Source organism: Drosophila miranda, chromosome 4 (genome assembly GCF_003369915.1).
Source record: "Drosophila miranda strain MSH22 chromosome 4, D.miranda_PacBio2.1, whole genome shotgun sequence".
NCBI lineage: Eukaryota > Metazoa > Arthropoda > Insecta > Diptera > Drosophilidae > Drosophila > Drosophila miranda.
In genome coordinates, this window is record NC_046677.1 from 12,720,102 (window position 1) to 12,745,497 (window position 25,396).

Sequence of the window (25,396 nt, forward strand, 5' to 3'; positions counted from 1 at the left end):
TTAAAAATGTTACATTACATGTGCACTCATGTAATGCGTAAGGTAAGTATTCTTTACAGTTGTTCTTCTGTAGTCTGCGTTCAATTCAGGGATTCAGGACATACATATACTCGTATGTTGTATGCTTCAATTATGCCATTACTCTTTGTCACTCCGTGTCAGCTGTGGACTTGTTGTCTTTGTGTGAGTGTGTGTCTATGTTTGATTCATTGTTAGTGGGGTTAATCGTTGAATGGAAATGCAGGCCTTAGCATTAGTCGGTTTAGTTACTACATCTGCACACACATATGTACTTATGTAGGTTCTAGTTCTGGCACTTCCCTTAACTTATATACTAGTTTTAGTTGATTAGTCAAGTGATTTGCACTTCCTGCCATCGCTTTTCCGTCAGTTTTGTTTCGTTAATCTTTAGATTGATGATTGGTGATTGATGAGCGGATGACTCTGACTGGTTCTCTGGCTCTGCTGGACATGATCTGATCGATTGTCAACAATTTACTCATACATGTAATATATATATATATAGTTTCCAGTTTCCGATTTCTTATTGTTTCATTTGTGTTTATAGTAAGCTTACGGCATTTGGCTTTCGGCTTGGCTCCCTTTCAGCAGGTATATTAGTGTTAGAATTTAAGGATCTATTCAGTTTTCTTCGTGTGCTCTACGATCTATGCTCTCTTTATGTGCATATCTTGATGTGTATATGTAGGTAGTTAGGAGTGTACATTTAAGATTATATTTCTGATTTTGGATAAATACACATATTTAAATATTAAACTGAGCGAAAATCCGGCAACGAAAAAAATATGAAGCCGAAGAAACAAAAAAAATATGGGGCCAGGGCGCTTGCAAAATTTGAAATTAAATATTTTTTTAGCATAGGAATTAGGCAACTAATAACTTTTCACTTAACATAAATAATTTAATTATAAGAAACACTTAACGTAAAAACTGTTTGGGCGGGCGAGGTGTGTGTTTGTGTTTGCTTGATGCATCCACTGGAGCTCTCAGCGATTGCCTCTGCTGTTCTCAGCCATTATGCTGCCAGCTGTGGCAATATTCCCGCGATGGGCCGCGTGACACGAAGTGGAGCTTCTGATGCCGCCGCCGCTCTTTATGCCGCTACTGCTGCTGCTGTTCGCCGACGGTTCCTCCTCATCGCCTAGCTCCTCGTCCGGCTTGTGACTAGAGGCGGGCGGCGTGAGCACACTCTCCGGGGCGCGCAGCGCTGTGGCCGGCGAGGCCTGGGTCCGGACTCGCATAGCGTGGAGCGCATCCTGGACCATCAGCAATTCGTCCTGCAAAAAGGTGAATTTCTAGATTAGCAACTATCTTTAACAGACCACCCTCTTTTCAACGCCTTCCTGAGAGATACTTACATACATGTCCATCGTGGTGGTGTGGGTCTGAATGATGTGCGAATCGTCGGTGACGATGTTGGGACAGACATGGCCCAGTCCGAACTTGTTGCTGACCTGTTCGTTCTGCTCATTCACCTGCAGGTAGACGGCCTTCTTGGAGATCACCTGGAAGAAGGGCTCCATCCAGCGAGCACAGGGCTGGATCACCTGCCAGTCCAGGCCAGAGCAACGGAGGGCCGTCTCTCTGTAGTGCAGAAAACCAAGAGAGAAACCAAGTTAGGAAATGCCAATCCCTACTCAGAGGAGGAGCCTTCGAACTTACCGACTAAATGTATGACTAATGGCGGCCGCAGCCAGCACCGAGTACGGATAGTTGGCCATGGCCACGTCGAGGGTGCACAGATCCAGCAGCTGCGAGGTCTGGACAAACTCGAAGCCCGAGAACTGGGGATAGATGAAGGCATCATCGGCTGCCTTCTCGGTGGCGTTCTCTTTGCCGATCTGCATGAACGAGGCCGGGGTGCGGTTGTTAACATTCAGCTGCATGTAGACGCCCAGCCAGCCGGTGATGGTGATGGGGCTGATGTCCCAGTCGAGGGCCTGCAGCAGGATCTTCTCGTGCTGCCGGATGTCCTTCTCGGTGCAGGCGCCATCGGTGACGTAGGCAAACTCGCCGATCTTCGGCGGGTAGATCTCCTCCACCTTGGCGGCCACAAACAGACACGTGATGCCAATCAGCTGCAGGTGCGTCTTTAGCACCTTGTGGGCCACATGCAGATAGCGATCGAGGTAGTCAACGGCCAGATAGAAGGTCTCCCGGTGCAGCTTGTACACCTCGCAGACCTCGATCAGCCAGTCCAGAAGGATGGCCCGCATGCGCGGCTGCAGGCCCGGGTGCTGCTCCAGCATGGTGGTGCTGCGCAGACGCGAATCCTGATCGTCCCGATGGCACATCAGCTTCCACACATCTGCCGCATTGGCCCAGGCTAGGGCCGGAAGGGGGCACTGACGCAGAGAGCTCTCCACCGCCGGCGACATGCAATTCAGGCCCGAGTACTCTTCGAGCTGTGACATGTCCTTGACGATGTTGCTCAGCGTCAGCTGTGGGGTTTTGGCCCCATAGTCGGTCATTGGCGGGTTGGAGCCCGAGGAGGCTGGCGAAATGTTCGATGAGTTAATCTCCTCATCGTCCTCCTCCTCCAGATCGTCCTCCTCATCGTACGAATACTCCTCGCAGCTGTCGTCCAGCAAATCATCATCCTCCTGATCCAGCTGCTCTGTCACTGCTGCCAGACTGTTGCTGCCGACCTGGTCCACGGCGTAGCGCACTACAACGGGCGCCTGCTTGGCCGAGCCCCGATCGGGACTGGGCGGACTGTCAGGGCTGTCGGGGAGCGGACTGTGCGAGGCCTCTGGCAACTCATCTGCCGGCGAGCTGCGTATGCTCAGCAGCTCCTGGGTGCCCTGACCAGGGGAGGTGTACACCGAGGAGGCCACCGAGGAGAGATTGCTGCTCTGATCGCTGCCATAGATGGCAGGCAGACGCTGTTGCCGCTTGGCCGATGGTGGCTCAAAGCCGAGTTCGGGATCCTAAAAAAAGAGCACACAAACAAATTTTTATTAGAATGGAATGGAAGGTCTCTGAACAGAAGAAAATATAGTCCACCGCTGGCTGATAATCTGTAGATCAGCTTTAAATATAGTAGTGGTCCATGGCTCACGACTTTACTTCTGATCTACTCTCCGAATTCGCACACGAATTCTTCCAAGAACTCCTCCCTAGATTCCTAGCTCGGTTCTCATATTTTACAGAGATCTTAAACTAATATTAAATATTAACATTATTCCAAAAACAGTCGTTACCATTTCAATAAATTTTCGCTTCTGTTCCAACTTCATAATAACATGAACGACAATGGAAAGGATATTCAGGAGTCAGTAACTGGATCACACGGGTGCACACACACACACACACAGACGGATGGCGGCGGAATTAGAAACGTGTCTCGAATATAATTAGCAAAGGAGGATCAGATCAGATCAGGCACAGGCATCAGTGCAGCGGTTCAACGGTGGCCAGAATTTATGTGGGCACGCCTGTCAAAATTCTTAATCCTTGATAGATGGACCGACCGGGTACACCCGCACAAAATGTTAGCCCGAAACCGTGGAGTGCAGTGTGGGCGGCGCAGCACACAAAAGGATACAGGATAAAGGCTACTACGTTTGTATAGAGGTACAATAATAACACTTTGGTTTGGTTTCGTTTGGGTTGCTCTTCCTTAGCTTGGGATCTCGTGGGAGCGTTTCGAGACGGTTTTGTTTGAATTTCTTTTGGTTTTCTTTCCTTGAATTATTTGTTTTTTTTTTTTGTTTTTGTATAATCAATATACAAAAATTGTTATTGCACTTTTTGCTTTGATGATTCTTGATTCCGGTGGCAGTCTTTGGTTTAAATTTCGGTTGTTCGGTTGATTCTTTGGTATGTGTAAAAGTGCAAATAAATGTCGTGTGCTATAACATTGGAAACAATTTGTGTTGGTTGGTTTATTTTGTTGTTGGTTGGTTGGTTGCTGGCTGGTGAGGTGAGGTGATCTCTTGGCCGAATCCGGTTATTAAATTAGTTTTTTGCACTCGAAATACACAGTATTTCTTTTTTGGTCTCAGTCTCTGCTTCCCTTCCTCTTTTAGCAGCGTATCATTTTTGGTTTGAGTTTATTTGTATTTAATTATTTTTGTTGGTAGTACGAATATGTGCTATACATATAGATAGTCTTTGTTCTTCTGGTCACTCCGAGATGAGAGCCGGATTGAGCGGATCGTGTACCAAACGCGTTGACTGGCGCTGTGCAACTGAGCTCGACGTCCCTCGTTCCAGATCGCCGATCCCCGAGAACCCCGAGAGCCCCTAGAGCCCCGAACAGCACTCTGATCGTTGATCGTCGTTATCCTGCTCAACGAATGCAACGGCCTGGAAATAGGGGTTGCTTTCACGACAACGTTGCAACAACGGTGAACGGTGAAAAAAGGCTGGCAAGCAGCAGCTTGCCCTCTCGCTTGCTCTACTGCTCTGGTGCCTGCTCCGCTCTACCGCTTTAAGGGTAGTTCCTTCCCAGAGATCTGGCTATTTCCTTGAGACGTTCGTTCATTCCGTGGGTCCTGGCCTGTGCCTGTCTGTTGTTTTCGCAGTGCATTTTTCGCCTCTGGGTGTTTATCAGCCCAACAACAAATCCCACTAACGGCACGGCACGGCACGGCCCGGCTGGCCCTGATCCTTTCTACAATTATTTTTGTCAACAATTTCTCCGTGTGTGTCCAGGTAGACGAAGACGTTGGAAAAATCACTACCTAGACAGACAGAGTATGTGTCTGTACACACACATCTGCGGAGAGTACTTATATAATTTATGTCCGTCTTTGGCTCGAGCTGCCAGAGCGGCTGCAGCGCAAAAATCTTTTGAATCATGGGAGCTATTCCTCTAGTAATTTATCTTTTATCTTTATCAACGGCTGGAGGGTAGACGACCATTGGGACAGATCGTGTGGGGCGTTGCGAAAGTCGAATGTAGAGCAAGGCTAATGGGAACCACACAAAAACGCACAGAGTCCCTCGTGAGTCATAAGATTACAGCAGCAAGATCCCAGCAGATCCTTGACCATTGTTCTCCTCGGCAGCTGATCGAATACAGAAGCCAAGATCAGAAAGTCCGTATAAATCTACGAAAGAATGGAAGGATTTCTGTGGTATTGTAGGAACATTTCAAAGAATGCAAAGTTCCGAGTAAATTTGAAGCCTCTCAGGATCGTTCCAGTCATTTATTTGCATATTTGTGTAGCCTATGATCCTCATGATTGGGTCAAGAATCTTTCATCAAATATCATACAGAAATACCCAAGACAGAAGCAATAAAATCTATTATCTTGAAGGGAATTTCCCAAGTTTTCGACTGAAATTGATCTTTCCCTTGATTTCTTTTATCAAATTTTTGCACACATCAATCTGGGGGATATGTTTCAATGTTCGATTCTATAACTGGCAATCTCACACATCGTAAAAGCTTAACAATATTACAGCCAACCCTCCCTCTTGGCTGGCTCATTAAAGATTTTCACATAATTTGTTGCGTAAAAATGAGGGAATTTTACGATATTTATGTGACACTTTTAATTGTTTGAGTAGGTTTGCCTTCCTTCCTTCCGTTCGTTCCTTCCTTCCTTCCCCCCTCTCTGAGGGAAGATACATTTCCAAGGTAAATAATTTTATTTTTTTTGCATCAGACGACGGACAGGAAGGTCCAAGACGCATGACAAATTTAATTTCTTATTCTTTCTGGAGGAACTGCAGTAACGTAACGAACAACAAGCAACCCTCCGCTCTGAAGGGAGCGATGATTTAGGTAACAGAAGAGCGAGAGCGAGACCGAGAGAATGGCAATCGCAAATGGAAGTGGATGTGGAAATGGTAATGGAAATGGACACATGTCAAGGAACCCCAGATGCAATGTAATTAAAATCAAAGCGTGCAATGGCATAAGATGCCAATGCCAATGGACAATCCCACAGACAATGGACATTACATTCCGTTCTGTTCCGTTTGGCATTGCTTCGCTTTGGTACGTGGACATTGCATCTGCCAGGGGGTGGGGGGCAGATCGGGGTCTGGTCAAGCGTGGATAGAGTATAGGCCTTTTCCCATCTTTGGGAACTTTATGACATGATGTGTGAGAAATTAGTGAACTGTAATGTGGGCTGGAACTGAATCTGGACCAATCTTCGGGGAAGAGAGGGTTGCATTGCATCTTAAGTTTAACAAGGGTTAAACTGGGTTGTTGCCCTTAAGCCGATTCAAGGATTTCTCCTCTGCCCAAAGACTAGTAGTCAACGATGGTGGCAGCTGTCCCTGCTCCAGTGACTGCTATTGCGATTGCAGTTGATGGCAGTTGACGATGATCTCTTGCTGCTAAAGGCACCCAAAACATCACTCGAAATATCACTGGGAGGGAGCAGCAGGAGCAGATGATGCAATTCCACAATCCCTGTCCACATCTTCTAGCAGTTATGGGTAAATATAGACAAAACAGTCAAGAAAAGCAATTGTTATGCGACAAAGTCGTCGTCGTCGTCGTCGGCTTCGTCGCAGTCGTCAACCTCAATCTCCTTCAATGCCCCATTGTGTGGCTCTTACTCTCCTGCTGCTGCTGCTCACACTCTCACTCTCTCTCTCTCTCTCTGAGTCGCCCTCCGTGCTGTGCTGGCATTTGCTGCTCTCCCTCATACCCTTCAAAGTCCTGCGCTTATGTGTCGTAATCTTTCGTCTGCCGTCTGCTCGCAACCGAAACACCTTTAGTTTTTTTTCGCTGCGTCGCGTCGATCGTTTTACCATTGGCGTGGGTCTGCCCCCCGTCTCTGGCCCAGACCCGGACCAGGACCAGGTGTAACTTTGCCGTGTAATATGCAGCATTGTTGTTTCGTTTTATTATTTCTACCTTCGTTCTTTTCACTTCTCCCCCAAGGTCCTTTTTGATAACATTTAATTTGTTTTTTTTTCCCCGATCTCCAATGGCTCTTTGAAAATTTTTGATATTTTACAGAAAGGAAATTTTCGATTGGAGATAAATTGAGATTTCTGGGAATCAGAAACAGCAAAAACCAAAACTCTTATCAGAGAAGCCAGAGAGCATCAATGTGCGGTGTCAGGCACATTCAATGTACGTTGTTTTTGCAGCATTCGCTTGCGCATCGCGAGTCGAGCATGTATGTTGTTTTTGCGTACTGTTTTGGAGGTTCTTTCAAAAATATGTAATGGAAACATCTCTCGTTTCTTGTTTTCGTTCATTGACAAATTACATTTCTCCTAATGATCATTTTTCAAAATTCTAAATTAGCTCGAGGTCTGTCCACTGCTCCTGCTCTTCATGTAATAAATGATATGCAAACAACATGCCAGACGAGAGCAAGACATGTCCCAGAAGGAAAATAACAAACACTCATATTTCCAACCAAACCAAAAACTGACCTCTGGTCAGTGCCCACGGGAGGGGGGTTAATCCAACACAATCCTTTCGCGGTTGTCCTGCCCGTGACTTGGCAGGAAAATCTTCATCAAGTCTGAGGAAATATGAGTGCTGAGAGGGAGCGAAACCCTTCGGACAGACGTATTGTAATTAATCATGCAATTGGTTAGATCCATGACGAAAGTAAATTAAAGCATAGCCCTTTGGCGGATGGGCAGGATCGGAGCGTAAGTGGACAAAGGATAAACCGCCAAATGAATTTTGAATACGAAAACATGAAATGATAAATGTTTTACGAAAGGACATCGAGGGTAAGGAGAATGTGAGGAAGGTATCTGTGAATTTTTGTCTACTGCTTTACGATCCATTGAAGGTATGGCATAGTAAGTTTATTAAGAGTCCTTTGTGGTTCCAATCAGATCTGTTAGGAGCGCATGTACCCCAAAAAAGTATGTAGAGATCTGAAACACAGCGAAAGTCGTCTCTGAGCCTGAATGTCTCTCCAAGACGCAACTTTTCGGAGCAACATAGGCAGTTGCAGGCCGCTAAGCATCATCTAAATATGAATTTTTCAAATAATTTGTTACCAGAAAAAGACGTAGACGTTATCTCTATTGTTGCTCTTATTTATACTTACTGTTTTCTAGATCATCGATAACATAGAGAGCTGATGTATCTATCAACTGTCTTTAGTTGAAACTGGTTTTCTTATCATACGGATGGGATCTGTCAGCTCAAAACAGATCATTACAGAAAGCATCCCAAACGATCCTGTCAACTCTTGTTTACCCGTTCGCTAAATGAAATCCCCTTTAAAATTAGAGAAAACTTCGAATTACAGAGAACATGAGAGTCCGTGGAATCCATCCCATGTCGTGGGGAAAACTTGAAATCAATTTCCCACAATGCCCGGGAAACTGACTTGACAGAAATCAAGCCCTGCACTTGATTGCATCCCAGGCAAACCTCAACCCTATCCCAAACACAACAACTGCCCTCCCTCCTGGTCTTGTTTCGGCAAAAAGAAACAATGAAGTTTTCCCAAAAAAAAGAGAAGGAAACTTTTAGCGATTTCATGCTTCGAGCAGGAGACGAAGAAAGGAAGAAAAAAGGGTTTACATTACACTGACAAATTGGTAAAATAATACCGTAATTTTTATCCTTTTGCCAGCAGCAAAACAAATATTGTATAATATTTCAAGGAATTCCAATGCAGGGCTGCATACATCCCAAACCCAGATGACATCCGACAGGAGCAGGAGCAGGAGAAGGACTAGGAGCAAGATGATTTGCATAAAAGTTTAACGGAAATCTAATGAGCAGACCGGAGTCCCGGATCGGTAGCGGGAACGGGACACGCATTTGCATAAGGATAATGTCCCTAGACGGGGTAGCAAAATGCAACGAGCTACCGACCACTTTTTATGGAACGGTAACATCTTCTGCAGCAAATGTCGTCTCGATGAATATTTAATTAGGGAAGCGGCAAGGAGCAGGGCAGGAAAAATGGAAAACTTGGCAGCCTACCCAGTGATCCTTGAAAAGGATAAGGCGGCGCTGCTGAACCCCTCCACGGCTCACTCGTTCGCTGGCTCACATTCGTGTTTGTGGTTAGCTCCCTGTCCCATTCCGGTACCCATCCTCACCATCCTTACCCATCGTCTTGATCTAGTTGCTGCGCCTCAAGCTATAGCCTATAACTATCGCAATTTCAAATACTTCCTACGGCCCTAACGGACGCTTGTGCGCCGCCTTGACTTTGAGGTCCGTCCTCTCCTTGGGAAACCACCCCTGGTGATCCACAGAGAGAAAGAGAGGGAGAATGACGCTGCTCAAGGTGTGCGCGCATGCGCAACGTCGCTGTAGCTGTAGCTGTCGCTGTCGCTGTCCTTTGTCCTTTCGTGCATATGCTCAACATACTATTGGCAAGACCCCTCGGAATTCCCCTACAGCATGAAGGGGGCCAGACATTGCCTTAGTTTTTTTTTTCCTGGATAAAATGACATTTGTTGTTTCTTGGCAGGAAGGCAAACGGCCGGCAAACAGTGCAAAAAACAACCCAAACTCGATTTCTGCAAGTTCATTGCACGTCGAGGAGCTGCTGCTGCTGCTGCCATGCTTCTTACTTCTCAAAAATCCTTTGCACCAACACAGCTGCCAGGAGCTGCCAGGAGACTCCAGGAGACCCGCCAGAGAGAAGCCATTGTTCCATTGGCTTTGATTGCAGCTACTTGAGAGCCAAGGCACAGAACGGAGAGATCTGACTTCTGGCAAGGATGCCAAATGAGCCTTTTTCCGCATAAGTAGCGTTTATTTTTGGGCTCATCTCGGCATTGTGCGTGCGTGTGTGTGCCCAGGAGGAGCTGGCTGACTACGTGCCCAAGGGCTTATTTGGCTAGAGATCTAATGAGAAATGAGGATCGGCAGCAGCATCGGAAGCCATGAAAGGGCTACTGCACTCTCAAAGGGCAAATAACAAATAAAAGATCGTTTACTAAACACACGAAAACGGGAGATAGACATTTGAATTGATTTTCGAAAAATAAACAAAGATCAATGGAAACAACTCAGACAATAATTAAATGTGAATGCGTAGCTCTTAGATCCTTTTCTTTTGCAACAAAAGAAAGTTAATCGATGAGAATTCCCAAAAAGATAATCAAGTTTAGTCATTCAAGAACCATCAGTAACTGGAATCGATATGGATATTCATTTGATCTAAAGAAAAGGATATATACTGGAAGGAATCATTAGCCATCTTTCCTATGTGATTGTGAACAAAGTTTATTTCTAGCTCAATTCATTAAGGGATCATAATAACATCAGCTTTTAAAAAAAAATCCTTTTCCATAGCTTAAATGATCCACCCTCGTATGTATAACTATTTATAAATACTTTAATCAACGACTAGACGTCAATGATCGATCTACCGGCTTAGTGCTGCTCAGCAAAGATCCATATTCCATAGATCGATGAAAGAGAAGAATATCAAATCAATTTTGAGTAAAATCTAAACTTTGAAAAGAAAAACTCACACAAATCCACTAGACAGATCCACTACACAGATCAAATTAGCTTGATCATCGCACATCATACACATATTCCAAGATCGTTTAGGTCATTGATTGGCCGCCGGCTCTCCCTCACTCACGCGGGGCATGGGCATTTCCTTGATAAGATTGCGCCAATCAACGAGGTCACATGTGCTCTGATAATGCAACTTCATTCATAAAACTTATCTCATGCGAGTACCCAGACAGCCATACAGTAATATTCTATATTTTGTGTGAGAGGGGATGGGTGGCTCACCTTTGCATCATCATTGGAGTCGCTGCTGCTAAAACGCCGTTTACGTTTAATGACATTGGAAGTTGTTGCATTGGCTGCGGATGTTGCAGGGTTCTGATTATCACAAGAGCACATCTCCACTTCTATTCCAGGGAGCTCTTTTTGTGCTATAAAGGGGTCTGATGCTGCTCCTGCTGCTGCCAAGGACGAGGACGAGGCTGCTGCTGCTGCTACTGCTGCTACTGCTGATGGGGATGACGGAGGAGCTGGGCTGCTGCTGCAACTGCTGCTGTTGACGACGACGACAATGTTGCTGCTGGCTGCTTCCTCGGTGCTGGCGCTGGCGCCGGTTCTGACTACGCTTCCATTGGGCTCAGTGCTGCTGGTAGTAGAAAAACTGCAAATTCGAGAAAGCAGGAGAAATTACAACAGTGGTACAACGATGGGAGAAAAAGTACATTTATTTAACATTTTGTTGCATATGTTGCATAGTTTTTACTGAGTAATTCTGAATCGTACCCATTTCAATTAAAAAAAAAATATTCATAATTCAGAATAAATTCAAACGACCATATCAGCGATCCAATCTGAGATAATATTTCAATGTGACTTTTGAAAAAGTTTTGCATTAGTGTCTCTGAAAAATATTTTTGGATTTAACCAAAAACTTTTTTATTTTAAAATTTTTATAATTTAGTCCATTTATATTTCAAATCAGACCTTGTGAAAGAACTTTGTCAAACAAACACTGTTTTATATAAGATGATAACACAAGAAAATTGTAATGATTTTAAACAAGTTTTATGGAATTTTATGCAAATTGTTTAAAACTATTAGGTTTTAGGTAATAAAAAAGGGATATCGTGACTATGGACTATTGACTCTCATGCCACATATTCACACATCCCCGAATCACTGTGCCCCCCACTCTTTTGGGGATTAGTAGAAAATTTCTTTTGATTTTCGCAAAATATGTAGAAAGAGAAATTCAATATGTGCTGTCTGCCGAGCAAATCGCACAGGGCATGGGCATAGGGGCGTTCGTTCGCTCTAAAATAGATACAAACGAAACATAAATTCATTGAATTTTGACACGACACGGCCTCCATCGACCGTCGAATCGAGATGCTAGACACGAGATTGAGGCACCCAACGGATACATTAATATTTAACATCCGGGAAATTGAAATCGAGATGACTGATCGAGGGAACTGGAAAATGGGATCGAGGGCGCGTTCCCGAGGAAAAGAAAGCCCTTTCCTCTGTAAAGTGGACCCTTTTCCTTGCTCAAGATTATTGAGCAATTTTGGCAAATTTGCATGCACATTATGCATAATGCAAGAGGCTGGCATAGAATTTCCCTCCTTTCAATTCGGTTTACCATTCGCCGATGGGCAGATGTTCCTCTCAGATCTTTTGCCCCTCAAGTGTAAGGAAGCCGTAAGGAACTGCACTTCAAGCAATTCGTTGCGCGAATTTTTGCAATTTGAGGAAAGGAGCAAAAAACGAAACCTAACCCTTGAGACCAAACCGACCGACAAAAGGTGTCGAGGTCGGGGTTCATCCGAAGGAATCTGTGAAAGGGGAATCTTGAATACAGCTAAGAAAAAAATAGAAAAACGGCTGCTGCACATAAATTCAAATGCTTAAGCCATTTCTACTTGGCCAGAGGATTGCGACTGCGATTGCGATTGGGTGTGTGGTATCGAGACCAAGGCTGAGGCTGAGGCTGCCTGTTTTGATCCTTGTCAAGGCTGGCCCTCCGCTATCGATCGCGTTTAATGGTTTAATGAACAAGAAAAAGTAATCACGTAGTAAATTACGAGGAAATGGAATCGCTTAAAAATGAGTTATGGCGAGAAATATCGCGTCTCTCTCTCCTTCTCTCGCGGAGAATGTGGAGAAAGGAAGAAGGACTAATGGAGTGTACGTGCACACAGCACACACAGTGGATGGAAGTTTTTTAGCCATCCATCCTTTCTCTCTTTCCTTCTGTTGGTGGGTTTCACGGGGTCAGGGTTCTCGGATCTCTCTGGTTAAAGGTTCACACTGAAATTTGTCATTTCTCGGTGAAAGTTTCCGTTCCCTTTCCCCCTGCAGCGTGGCTAGAAATCTTGTTTCTGTTTCTGCTTTCTGCTGTAGGTAGCGCGAATGGCAGCTGGGGGTAAAGGCACTATCTTGGGGTGCCGTGCCGCCGCCAGTCGGAGATGATAAGAGGAAAACACCGTAAGGCCGTGCGTATTCCAGGAATATTGTCCAATGCATATTAAGTGGATCTGGCATTGGGAATAGTATCAAAGGATCGATCTTTCTCACATGATAAATTATATCAAGCGGCGAGGGGCATGGGCCAACCAATTTGTTGCTGTTGATGCTATAAATTTGTACCGAAACACATCCCCGATGATGAATTTGAACCATTTTAAGCCTTTGAGGAAGAACATTTAGAAAACTAGTACAGAGAGATCCGTGAAGGCTAAGATTTATAGAAAATGTCTCTTGATTCTGTTTTGATTTTGGAAACAGACCACCTCCGGCCCAACTAACCGAAGAGCGCTGCCGCATGACACGCGAAACTCGTTTATGCAGGAGAGGAAAATGGGTACTATATTTTATATTTTAAGCACAATTCATTTGAATATCATGGTAACATCCACATGTATAGCTGACATCCATTTTACAGCCTTTACAAAGCCCCTATGGTCGGTACTCCACTAGACTTCAAGTTAATTCAGTGAGAATAGAGCGTGTGAGTGGGAGAAATATATGCTTAAGTCCGGGTTTGTAATCGAAAGATTATGCCTGTCGGAAAACATCGTTTCGGCACTAATAGTGCTTCAGCTCATCGACTGACTGCATTGTGGGGACACTTATTGAGCGTTTTGTCTTTCATTCTAGATTGGTCTTGCCATGTAGAAGAATACTACCTATACTGGACACATATCGGGTCGTTTTTCCATACTTTTCCGTCCATAACCTATTCAGAGATAAAGCTACCCGCAAAAGTATGCAACGCTTTCTGTTCCCTCACTTCATAACCTCAAAGAGCGACATTTTGACAAATTCCGTTATAGTTTCGCAACAAATACCCATAATTATGTGGCACACATGTTGACCTGACTCCCGACTACGAAATATGTCCATAAAATGGACTATCACTTAAGTGATCGGAATGATCGCTCCGAAAGGGGGGAGGCATGGGTGATGATGTAGCGAGGGACGCATCTGACATGAGCAAATGACTGGGCAATTATGCAATTACGGTCATGCGCAGGCGAAGGCACCCACCCAACATCAAAATAGAGGGTCAAACATATTAAACTCAATTAATTTCTGTCCTGGTGTTGGCCAGGACACATGACTGACTGTCGCAATGACGGAAAAAGCCGCAGAAAGTGTGCGCTATGACAACATTATCAGCATGTACGTACAACCCCTGGGCAGTGGCCTGGCCCTGGCCCTGGCTTTGGCCCTGGGTGCAACCCTCAACGAAACCGACCGTCCCACAACTAAACACTTTTCTAATGTCATTTTCGCGCGCAATTATTTACTAATCACACGCAGGACATCGTGGCATGTCCTGTAAAGGAATGCCGGGTGTAGAGGAATGCAGCGACGGCACTTGGTGATCAACGGAACGCCCGGTCTCGACTTTAACACCTACAAAACCATCTGTTCGGGCCTTTTTGGAGAACTTTTGGGAATTGACAGTGAAAATGCATTTTAGATTATCGCACTTGGGATCCAGGAACAGTAGGAGCAGTGCTCCTGCGGGCCTATAACGGGGGGTATTCAGGCATAACATAACCAAACCAACCAGGGCTCTGTCACTTTATAATTACGAAAATGCTATTAGATAAACATCATTTTGGTAAAACGAATTAAAGAGAGACCGGACTGACTGTAGAGCGCATGCTGCTGGCTACCAGGATAGTTAGTGGTAAAAAGGAAGTAAGAGGCTTCTGTCGTTGTCGCCACAGGAAGTCGCGCAGTGTCGCTCAATTCGTTTGATATTAGAGACAACAGTAGTTCTGGGGATGGTGCTCTTTGGCCTTCATGTGGGGTGTTAATTAGTTTTGGTTACTCCAAAGGAAATGGAAGTCACGAAAAACGTTTGATGGGAAATGGAAATGTATGAGTGAAAGGCAAGAAAAGAAGTATGCAGGTTGTTCAAGAACGTCAAACCGTTCAAAATGATGTTGACGAAGCAGCTGATGGCTTTCGAAACCAGTGTTGGTTAGGATAGCACAGGGATGGATATTCGTTTGTTAGAACTTGTGTTGGTTAGTGCCCAAATACTCAATTGGAGTCGTAGAAACCCAAAACTAAAAAAGTTTGCAGTTCAAAATAGAATATTAAACATATTTTCTTTATTTATCAATAGCCTGAAAGAGAACTGATACGCTTTGAAATGTATTTTACATGGACATGTATTCTTTTTTTTATTTTTTATAAACTTAAAACTTTAAAAAAAATATAGAGAATGGAAATTCGAAACACAAATCGAACACTTACCTCTTGTCATATAAACCCATAATTGTACGGCCTCGAGAAGCCGTTGAGGTAAGGAATCCTGAATATTATGTGAAGGCTGGCTCGTCGGAGGCAGTATTTTGTGTTGGAATAATTTTAATAGTTAAAAGAGGAACTAAAAAGGAGAAAAAATAAAAAATAAATCAAAAATCAAGTATAAAAAAAAACAAATTATTTATCTTGGGCTTCCATCTTTTGGAAGGTAAAGTCCTCCACGAGGAGGACACGATGCCCATCACATGTTTCGTGTTTTCTTGAGTTTTTTTTACGACTTGACAAAAAGGACTATCAACAGTTAGTCCCGCATTATCTATCCGACAGCATATGATCCTCTAAGAGAGGAGACCCAGCAGACACAGCATGTGGTCGAGGAGTTTCCTACTCGTCTCAAAAACCCAAAACAAATTTGTTTACGTGAGTTTTTCTCGAAAAACAATATACGAAATTTTCGCTTTTAGCATACAGCAGAGTAAATATTCTTCAATGTGTTAAAGATATTCAAATTACAGAGCTAGAATGCTATGGGTTGCCGTGGCTTGGATCATCGTTGGGCAGGTAGCTGGTCAGTTTTTTGTTTTGTATTTTGTTTTCTTAATAGAATTTCCACGAGTCTCGATTGATGCCCGGAGCTCAGCTGCCCTTATCCCTGGGCCCTAGTTCAGCTCCCCCTCTGGCTCTTCCTGTTGTGGCGGTGTCAGGTGCTTCTTCGAACGGCGCATGCGCAACGTCAACTGGTATTTTCTAGTGGTTTTACAACGCTTAATTATATCGAGGAGGAGCCTCTGTCTCCCTGTCTATTGATATCGATGCACCTGTTGTGGCTAGAGTTGGCGGCTGGCCTTCTGCTGTTGCCGTTGCTGATGATGATGGTGATGGTGATGCGGGCAGGTGAACCGTGTGGAGAGGTCGCACTGGCAGCTGTTGATAGAGCTCTTCCCCCTAAAAGGATTCCTCCTTTTTATTGTGTTTGTGTCTTTGCAATGCTGTGCTGTAACTTCAATTGACTTCCCCCTCGCTAATTGTATCCTGTCGCGTTTCCTTGTTCCTTCCTCCTTCCTCCTCGCTTTTCTTCCCTCATTTATTTTCCTTTTCCTTCTTTTTATATTCTTTTCATTCGACTGTGTGACATATGGGCCGCCTGGCGTTATATTCGCCACGATTTATGGACCTCCTCCCTTCGGTCTGCCATTCAGTTCCGACACCTATTTCCTACCCCATATCCGAATGCTTTCTTACGACTTTCTTTCGCCCATTTTCCTCTTCTTTTCTTATGCAATACATTCTCTGTTTTCCTCACTTTTTGCCGTTCTTTCTCGGCTACTTTTTCCCCGAGTTTTCTCATGCACAATATTTTGCTTTTCCTTTCTATTCAGCCATCATTTTCACACTAATTGCGGATATGCCTTCTAATTAATTGGGTTCCTTGTTCTGAGACTGTTCTTCCCTTCACAGATCTTCAACCCTCTTTGCTTTCGAATTGGTTCTGTTTTAGCTATCGCAGCACCTGGAGAGCGCATTTGCTAAATTAGTTTGCCTGATCTAACGATGATCTCGTATGAATGATTTTATAAAGAAGAGGGGTGCAGTGATCTCTATTAAATTTCAAATTCATCATTCTTCGATCGCTTAATTTTAGTGCAAATATATTTATAAATATTTGACAGTCATTCAGGTTCAATCAGTTAATATCAACATATGATCAAACAAATTGGGATTTCAATAAATAAAATTATAGTTCTAAAATCACTGAACGTAGAAATAAAGCTCTTTAAAAAAATATTCCTTCAGATCAAAATCAATTAATATTTGCACAAATTACTCAGGATCGCACCGAGATTACAAACTCTTGAAGATGAATAGTATTTGATCGGTAAAATCCCAAGATCCCTCAAAATCAATAAACAATTTACAAGTAAATTCGATTTCAGACATCATAAGAGTTGCTTAACAATCTGCAACACACAAGATTGTATCTTGTTGACAGGGGATACCTATCCCCATCTCCTCGGAAATAAATGACTTTATTATAAGGTATTCCCCGATTTCTTTGTCCAAATAGCTGCGACTAACATTAATAAATGACTAACTAATTGCGAGGACTGCCCACACACAAAGTACACGTAGAACGCACTCCCAAGATATTTCAGGTTTCCCGATTCTCGATGCGCCTAATGAAGATTAAGCGAAAGGGAGACTGCGACCTGGGTCGCTGGAGTTAAGGAGAAATCCGCGGCGGTGTTACAGGTATACAAATATGAATAATGTTGTGGATAGAGCAGGGGCTTCCTTCCTCTCAGTCTCAGTCTCAGTGGCTCTCCAGAGCCTAATTAGAGAGCCGATGCTTGAGTAAACGTCGTTGTCGGGATCGCGGTCGGGGTTCCAAGGTCATTCAAACAAAACGCGAACGGATTTAACTGGAAAACTATCTACTGTTCTATGTTCCAAAGATATTCCAAAGATTCCTCTTGTTTGTGTGTGGAAACCTTTCCCACAAGGAAATGGAACAACAACAAATGCTCACTGACGAGACTGAGATACAAACATGAATACATAGACGCATACATACGAAGCTGCAATGCAACTTGAGGAGGCAATGGAACGAAGAGGAATGCGCAAAATGCGCAAAGGAGAGCGCAAAAAATATATACGAAAATATATAAAATATGTAGGTAAATATGTATGTATGTACATATATAATACTAAAAAACAGGTCTCGAGATATCCGAGAGGCCTCTTGAGTCGTCGTCGTCTGGGGCCTGCAATTTTTGTGCGTCCTTTTTTGGCCGAGTGCGTGTGTGTGCGAGAGATGCATTTTGGGACGAGATACATTCCAGAGATACTCGAGATAAATGCACATGCATCTGTGTGTGTTGTCTGTCTGTTGTCAATGCCAATGCTACTCCTCCTCCTTCCGCCTCCCTCTCCTTTTCGTTTTGTTGCTTTTGTTGCGGTTTGGCTACATCTTGGTCTTGCAATTAGTTGGAACGAACGAACTCCAAGTGCCGCAAAAAGCATAAAAAATAAAAACAGGAAAGTCGATCGTCGTCTCAGACTTCGCCTTCGACTCCGAAACTCTGAGGTCGGTCTTCTCCTGTGCCTGTGCCTGTGCCTGTGCCTGTGCTTGTGCCTGTGCCTGCGCCTGCGTATGAATATATGTATGTATGTATATGTCGACGTCTTTAGAGCGCCGCCAGGGCAACGGCGTGTGAAAGTAAAGTAGAGACGAGCCAGATCCACAGAGACAGAAGAACAGAGAAAGACACAGACAGAGAGAGAGAGAGAGAGAGAGAGAGCGATAGAGTCCAGTGCACTGGAAAGAGAGCGCCGACAGAATCAAAGTTCTTCAATGGACCTGGACCTGGACCTGGGACCCAGCGCCGTTCCAGTTCCAGGAATTGACGGCCTTGAAGTAGCCGTTAGGACAACGAGACGCGCTCAATTGATTATTTAGTTTATATTTAGCAGCGTCTAAAAGGATGCCCATTGCCGGCTCAAGTGGCCAGCGTCCTGTCGCCCCTACCCTCCCCCGCCTCCTCCACCCCAAGTCCCAGGGACTATCCTTTGTTTGTCTGGGAATAACTGGAAACTGTTTATCATTGTTGATTCTTCCCTCTCGTACGGCTTCTCCTCCTCCACACTCTGTCTTCTGATTCCTCTCACCAGCTTCGATTTCTTCTGATGCTGCTCCTCCGAAGCGACAAAAATGCGGCATAAATTTCGTGAGTACAACAACAACAAAATTTATAGACAATGAGAAATGCCAATGGCCATGCCATATATGCAGGCGGTACGTACGTACTACTCACAACTCATCGTTGGATTCCATTCCGGCCGAAGGAGGATATTATAGTCCGTGTAATATTTGTGAAACATTCCGCACTTGTAATTGAGAAATATTTTTGGTATTTTACCAGGAATTCGGGTTAATATGGGCACAGGTGATATCTATAGGGATGTGTGCATGTCTGATGAGAAAATATAACAAATGAGATGCTGTTTTTTTGCCCTTCTTTTTTTAAGTAGTTCCTTTGATTGGATGCCGCTGCTCCGCTCTGCTGGAAGGAGTAGGTGGGAAGCACTTGAGTGGAAAAAGCAAAAAGTGTTGGATAACCTTCGAAAAGAGGCAAAGGTGTTGAAGAGCGCCTCCAAATGGCATTTGATGAGTAAATACAGAAAAAAGAAACAATGACCTAGTGTTAGAATGATTCAAAGAGATTCCTGGAAGTATCCGTGGAAGTTACCCTTGCGGAATCAAGGCAGCTAAAAAAAAAGAGATTCCAGTCTGATCACGTAACATCTTGGGACGATAGATAAAGAGCATCTAGAGAGCTCTTATGTATACAGAAATCCACCCCATCGACAAGTGCCACCTCCCGTGCCCCCAGCCACACCCCAACCCTCACAATCAAGTTTCAAAGAGCAAAATGCTAAAAAGCAAACACGCAAAAAGCTTTACTAAAATTAAAAAACACACCCAAAACAGGGAATGCAAAAAAGCGCGAAAAAGAAAGAGAAGAAAGTCGAACAGCAAAAAAAAAACAACAAAGAGTAAAGAAATTGTAGCAGGTAAGTGGAGATGGGGAGCTGACGGCAGAGCAGAGCAGAGGGGGAAGAAGCAATAGAGCAAAGCAGACATAAATATCAATGAACTCCATTCTGGGCACACTCGCTCCCTCTCGGCCATTCTCTCTCTTTCCCTCGTATGTATGTATGTACATACATAGAGTTACTACCAAGATACATGTTATTTTTTTTTGCGCCACTTTTGACATAATTCTTTGTCTTGTATTTGCTTCTGCCCTCTCTACTGCTTATTCTACTGTTTCTCCGTCTTCTCCCTTTTCTACTGATTCTCCTCGAACGCTTTATTACTCATTCTTCTGGCTTGCTTTGCCTGCTCTGTTGCTTCGTTTTCGTCAAGTTTTCAACTTTTCCCGCCAGCGCAGTCGGCGCCGATGTCCGCTTTGCGGCCGCCGCTCTGCCAGCGTCGACAGCGACCGTCAGCGACTCGTTGTTCTGATTGGAATGAATAAAACGGAAGAGCGCGTTTCTTGGTGTGTGTGTGTGTGTGTGTGTGGTGTGCAGGGAGAAGAGAGCAGAGCAACGACACTCTCTCAGTTGGAGCGCATTTCTAGAGCTATCTATGTGTGTGTGTGAGAGCGGGGGGAGGGAAGGGAAGCGCCAAAGAATGGAGAAATACAAAGTGGCGCGAATTAGGCGTTTGGCTGGCGCACTTTTGTTTTTACCGCCCAAAATCTATGCGAATGGCGGGAAAAAGTGCAATTCGAGCGGGAACTCCAAGTGCGCGATTAGAAAGGCATGCGTCCATCGCATAATTTGTGAAAGGGGGGAGCTCTGGGTGCTGCGGTGAGGCTGAAGCGCAGCATCTGCTCTGGCCGTAACTGTTACCAATGGCAGCAACAGTTCACTGCACTGGATTCCTAGATGGGGGAAAAAAATCATGCAAAAATAAGGATGGGTTTCTAGGGAGTTCCAATTGGCATACATATGAAGCCTTATAATCGCTTGGGGACACTTGACACTTTTCATCCATTATATTTCTATTTAGATACTATTTAAAATTCTGCAACATTTCCCCCACATGGCAATATGTGGTGGCTGCTCAGTTTCTAATATCACATTTTTCGGCACTTTTGACTTTTTGATTTGTTGTATTTGTAGCAGAAAAAAAATGCAAAGACACGACGTCAGCCATCGCCACCGCCGCACATACAACGCTGTCCCACCCTCCCAACCAACCGTTCAACAGCACACACACTTTTGTCGGATCTTTACCGATTCTGTCCCCCCCACACACACTTGTCACACACGCACACTCGCACGCGCGTCATATATTTTATTCGAACTTTTTTCTTTTGCTTTTTGTACCACTTTATCGAGGAAATTGTGCAATATTTTTACCTTCTCCGGCCGGGGCAGTCGCTGTGGCAGATGGGGAAAACGGTTTCAGGAGTTTTCCCAACAAAATTGGCATTTGAAAAGGGTTTTCTGAACGTGCGCACTCGAGAATCAAAAATTTTCTACGTCGTCGTCGTCACGCCGGCCACAGTGTGATCAGCCAAGGCATCCGAATTGGTAACGTCAGAGAGAGCTAGAGAGAGAGCAAAAGGCAGCGACAGCGACAGCGGCAGCGACTGCGGCGAGTGTGCAAGAGGAACGCGCCAAAACAAGCTGATCTGAAGCGCCAAAAAATGCAACAACCACACGACGCAAGAGCTTGTTGTTGCTGGTGGCTCAACTGACATTTCGAAGAGAACCAGAGAGAAAGAGAGAATCTCCCGCGCGAAGCAGCCGCACAAAGGAATGTGACTGTGGCTGAGAAAGAGAGACGAGAGTCCACTCCGCTGGTGGCAGCATTTTATTGAATGGAAGGGAATTGGTGAAGCTGGAAATGGATCCATGGATCCCCTGCAAGGGGCAGAAAGTGGGCCGAAGCAGCCTGTTCTGTTTCAGGTCTTCACATGGAAGTTGAAGTGAGTGTGTCTCGTCTCTCTCCCTCTCACTATCGGTATGTGGCAATCAGTTGGACGTCGAGAACAGCTGAGTGGGATGCCAGCTAGTCCAAAAAAGGACAGATATTTTAACAAATTTAAATAAATTTTCTGCATTTTTAATGTTTTTTTCATTTGCAAGTTTCCATTTAGAAGTGTAATTAGCAAAATAGGAAAACCATTTTTTTTCGTGTAACAATATTTCTTTAAAACTATAAGAAAAACACATATCAAGCCAATGATTTTAACACATGTCTGTTTAATCAATAAATATCTTTGAAAAAGAGCAAAAACATGCACTAAAATAAGCAAAGTTGATCGCTTTTGATTCATTTTAAGAAACCGAATGCATATTAACGACCCACTAAACGAATTGATCAACTGGGTGGCAACGCCAATTGAGATCCAAACAAACCGCCGCGACTTTGTTGTTGCCATCGATACCCATTTCATTGTTTTTGGCACCAACTTTGCGCCCCGTTTGCGCACACAATCTGAATGAAACCCACCAAGTTTTTAATTGCATTCAAAGGGCAAAAACATGCAGAATCAGATTCTTAAAAATTAATCAAAATCATTGCAAAATTGGGGAAAATAACAACAATCAAAGTTGGCGATTTCCCGCGCGCGGGAACGCAACGTCGCCTCTTCGCTGCTGACAGCACTGACAGCTGAGAGAGTCTCTTTTAGAGAGAGCGGCGAACGACGTTGGCAGAGGCTCAAGAAAAAAGTCAAAAACGTGAGCAGCGACGTCGATGTTTTTTTTTTTTTTTTTTGTAGAATAATGAACAAGAAAGAAAAATGTTAAAAGCAACGGAATCTTGTTGGAGAACCGCAAAAAGCGAGCAAAACCTAGGCCGAACTGAATTTTGAGGTCATATTGGGGTGTTGATCGGGGATCGCACCTGCGGCAGATCGGTGCGGTGCGGCTGCCAGGTGGCAGGCAGATCTCAAGCACTCACCTGTTCCTATAGCTCCACTAGGGGCTTGCGGCTTGTCTCTTCCCGGGGCTGGGCCACGCGTTTCTTTCCTTGGGGGCACACACACAAAACACACGCGGATTGAATGATGAAAAAAAATTGCACACACCGCCACAGACACACATACAACACACGCACAGCAGCAGCACACCAGCGGCGAGCCAGCAAGACAGTTTCCTTGACAGTTTTAGCGGATTTTCTTCAACTTTGTCCAAGTGCGGGCCAAGATTCACAGAGTGGTTACAAACTAACTATCGTTCAACTTCAACTTCAAAATCAAATAAATTTTTTTTTATTTGCGACGTGAGCGTCGCAGCTGAAGTAAGAGAAAACAATGTCATCGATGTTTGGAACACCGATGTTTTCTGTGCGCATCTGGATTTTCAGTAATTTGACGACACTGCAGACCGACGCACAAGGCACTTTGCTCAAACAGCAGTACCATAAGTGTTCCTATTCCCCCGATTTTAATATTCCATTGAATAATTCCATCTAGATAGAACCCTCAACCCTGTTTACATAATTTTATCTGATTAAATAATCAATTTTCTATTGACTGGCTGATTTAAAATACTTGCTTTTATTGGATTTTATTAAAAAAAAGGTTTTAGCGAAAAGGTAAAACAAAAAAAACGTGAGTAATCAATTTTGATGTTCCGTTGAATACTGCTGGCTAACTAAGACTCTAAGCTCTGCCCACATAATTTTATTAAAGATTAGTTTTTAGTCCTTGCTTTTATTGTATTGTGTATAAAACAAAATTTAAACAAAAAAGTTCAACAAAAAAACAGTCGCAGTGTTGTCACGTCCATGTTGCGGGACATGCTGCTCGTTTCTCGGCACATATATAGAATGTTGCCGCAACACTTGTGCAAGTAAGAACATGCTGCTGCGGCGAAAAATTTAAGAACCATCAATGGTCAATTTTTGTTTTGCAGTTTTCAATTAACTTGAATATATTTAAGCGTTTTAGATGTAATACGCAGCACTTTAAGTTGCATTTGAATTGGATTATTGATTTTTTTTAAATTTGCCTACACTACATTTGACTCGTGCGTTATCGGAATGGACAGTGTTACCCCGTGGAAAATTTTCGAGCGCGCACAAATTCAAAAACGCGCGGAAGCGGTTTGGGGTTCGAATTGTGTCTGATGCAGTGTCTTTTATGTAATGACAAGCATTTTGAATGCCATCCTTGTGTTTGTTCTACATAAATTAGCTTATATGTTACTACTATATTGCATTTTTGTTGCACCTGGCTGCCAGCTCGCGCTCGAAAACTCAACTAAAGGAAAACGGCCAAAAGCCAAGCTCCAACCGAATAAGCACAGCTGCAATGTGCCTCCGCAGCGTTTTTTTCAGGTAATGCCAACAAAGAAAAACCCCCGACGCAGCAGAAAAACGTCTTCCTCAGCACCGCCGCAATGACAAAACTCTGCCACTCCCTCTCTCTCTTACATTTTGTTTCCATGTTTATTGCGATATTTGTTTTGCTATCATTAATTTACGTTTCAAACCTAGGAAATGTCACCAAGATGCTCTCGAGCTTACAAAGGCGACTGCTTAAAGCCGCGGGCCGCATAATCAGCGGGTGCCGAGCGGTCCGACACACGGGGATAGCCCTCGTCACCGGGAACGCAGGATTTACGCGATGAAATCACACGCCAGCCCCCCTTGCGGGTCCAATCCTGCAAGGAAATGGTAACAGATGGGAAAGGTGAGAGGTTTATAGAGGCATCATAGCTGAGGAAGTTAGAGGTCCCCAAAAATGAGGTAATGGTCAGAGGTTTGACTAGGGATATGGGAGCAAATACTGCACTGAGTAATATGGTTCATTGATACAAGCAGATATCTGAAGACATCGGGCCAGAAAATCCTTCGAATCTGCAGCGACTTCATTCATATTATCCTTCTACTAGGTGGCCCAGTCCATTCCTTCTACTAATCAGGGGGATTCCCCCGCGGAGTACTCACATTCTGATTGTACTTGAAGTAGTAGGCGCCGGCATAAATGCCCGTGAGAGCCATCAGAGCCTTGCCAGTCCAGAAGCGTATCGTGTAGGCGCGCTGGAAGCCCTAAAAGTAGAACAGGAATCACTTAGAAAGCCAAAAAACAGGAGAAAATGTGGCGATTTGTGCGATTACATAATGCGACGACGACGATGCCCGGCCGACTTTTACTCACCAGGGCTGGGGTTAGAACGTTGCAGAGCTTGTCCAGGGGGGCCCGGTAGAAGCGCTTGATGGGATTGTTCAGCTCTAGCTCGAGGGCGGGCACCTTGCGGGCGCCGTGGTGCAGCTCCTGGTCCTTCAGCCACTGTTTGCGCCAGGCCCGCTCGTGGGGAGTCATTCCAATCAGGCGCTCGCGCTCGCGGACCATGCGACCTGCAATGGCCATGGGCTTGACGCCGCCGGTATCAGAGGCTCCGCCAGCAACCATTTTGTGTTGTTTTATCTAGCTTTAAAAGCAAATTCGTTAAATGTAAAAAATAACCAGCGCAAATCGTGAAAATATTGAGACAGTGTGCCCGCTCTATCTAGACAAAATCAACTAAAAATCCTCTAAAGCGTTAAAAGAACAGCTGATTCTTGCTTATCGATATCGTGGCTTCACATGTTTTATATTTGTTGCGGAACCAAAATTACGGCAAAAACAATCAAAGTCAATTATTTAAAATAAACCAGTTAAGTAGAAAATTGATTAATTA

At 44.3% G+C, this 25,396-nt stretch overlaps 2 protein-coding genes across 4 annotated transcripts; both read right to left on the reverse strand.

Annotated features, from left to right (window-relative positions):
• Positions 1 to 178: 178 nt before the first annotated feature.
• Positions 179 to 23,235, reverse strand: LOC108162742 (G1/S-specific cyclin-E). 3 transcript variants are annotated; one of them, XM_033393370.1, is made up of 6 exons: positions 22,671 to 23,235; positions 15,179 to 15,311; positions 10,685 to 11,060; positions 1,684 to 2,951; positions 1,380 to 1,605; positions 179 to 1,298 (listed from the first exon to the last, which is right to left on the reverse strand). In XM_033393370.1, the coding sequence occupies exons 2-6, from the start codon at positions 15,196 to 15,198 to the stop codon at positions 1,008 to 1,010; spliced, it is 2,181 nt and encodes a 726-aa protein (XP_033249261.1). In that variant the 5' UTR covers positions 15,199 to 15,311; positions 22,671 to 23,235; the 3' UTR covers positions 179 to 1,007. The 3 variants fall into 3 exon arrangements, with proteins under 3 accessions (XP_033249261.1, XP_033249262.1, XP_017153111.1); XM_033393371.1 differs by lacking the exon at positions 22,671 to 23,235 and adding an exon at positions 21,119 to 21,288; XM_017297622.2 differs by lacking the exons at positions 10,685 to 11,060; positions 15,179 to 15,311; positions 22,671 to 23,235 and adding an exon at positions 3,225 to 4,228.
• Positions 23,236 to 24,130: 895 nt separating this feature from the next.
• Positions 24,131 to 25,226, reverse strand: LOC108164038. Its single transcript, XM_017299615.2, has 3 exons — positions 24,874 to 25,226; positions 24,663 to 24,764; positions 24,131 to 24,376 (listed from the first exon to the last, which is right to left on the reverse strand). The coding sequence occupies exons 1-3, from the start codon at positions 25,126 to 25,128 to the stop codon at positions 24,236 to 24,238; spliced, it is 498 nt and encodes a 165-aa protein (XP_017155104.1). The 5' UTR covers positions 25,129 to 25,226; the 3' UTR covers positions 24,131 to 24,235.
• Between the last annotated feature and the right edge of the window lie 170 nt (positions 25,227 to 25,396).

Bases quoted from the DNA above. Each gene is read 5' to 3' on its own strand.
- LOC108162742 (XM_033393370.1), bottom strand. From the start codon at position 15,198: ATGGGTTTATATGACAAGAG. The intron at 1,606-1,683 runs GTAAGTTCGAAG...TCTGCACTACAG, and splicing joins ATTAGTCATACATTTAGTCG to AGAGACGGCCCTCCGTTGCT. The intron at 1,299-1,379 runs GTAAGTATCTCT...ACCTTTTTGCAG, and splicing joins CCACCACGATGGACATGTAT to GACGAATTGCTGATGGTCCA.
- LOC108164038 (XM_017299615.2), bottom strand. From the start codon at position 25,128: ATGGTTGCTGGCGGAGCCTCTGATACCGGCGGCGTCAAGCCCATGGCC. The intron at 24,765-24,873 runs GTGAGTAAAAGT...TTCTACTTTTAG, and splicing joins ACGTTCTAACCCCAGCCCTG to GGCTTCCAGCGCGCCTACAC. The intron at 24,377-24,662 runs GTGAGTACTCCG...ATTTCCTTGCAG, and splicing joins ACTTCAAGTACAATCAGAAT to GATTGGACCCGCAAGGGGGG.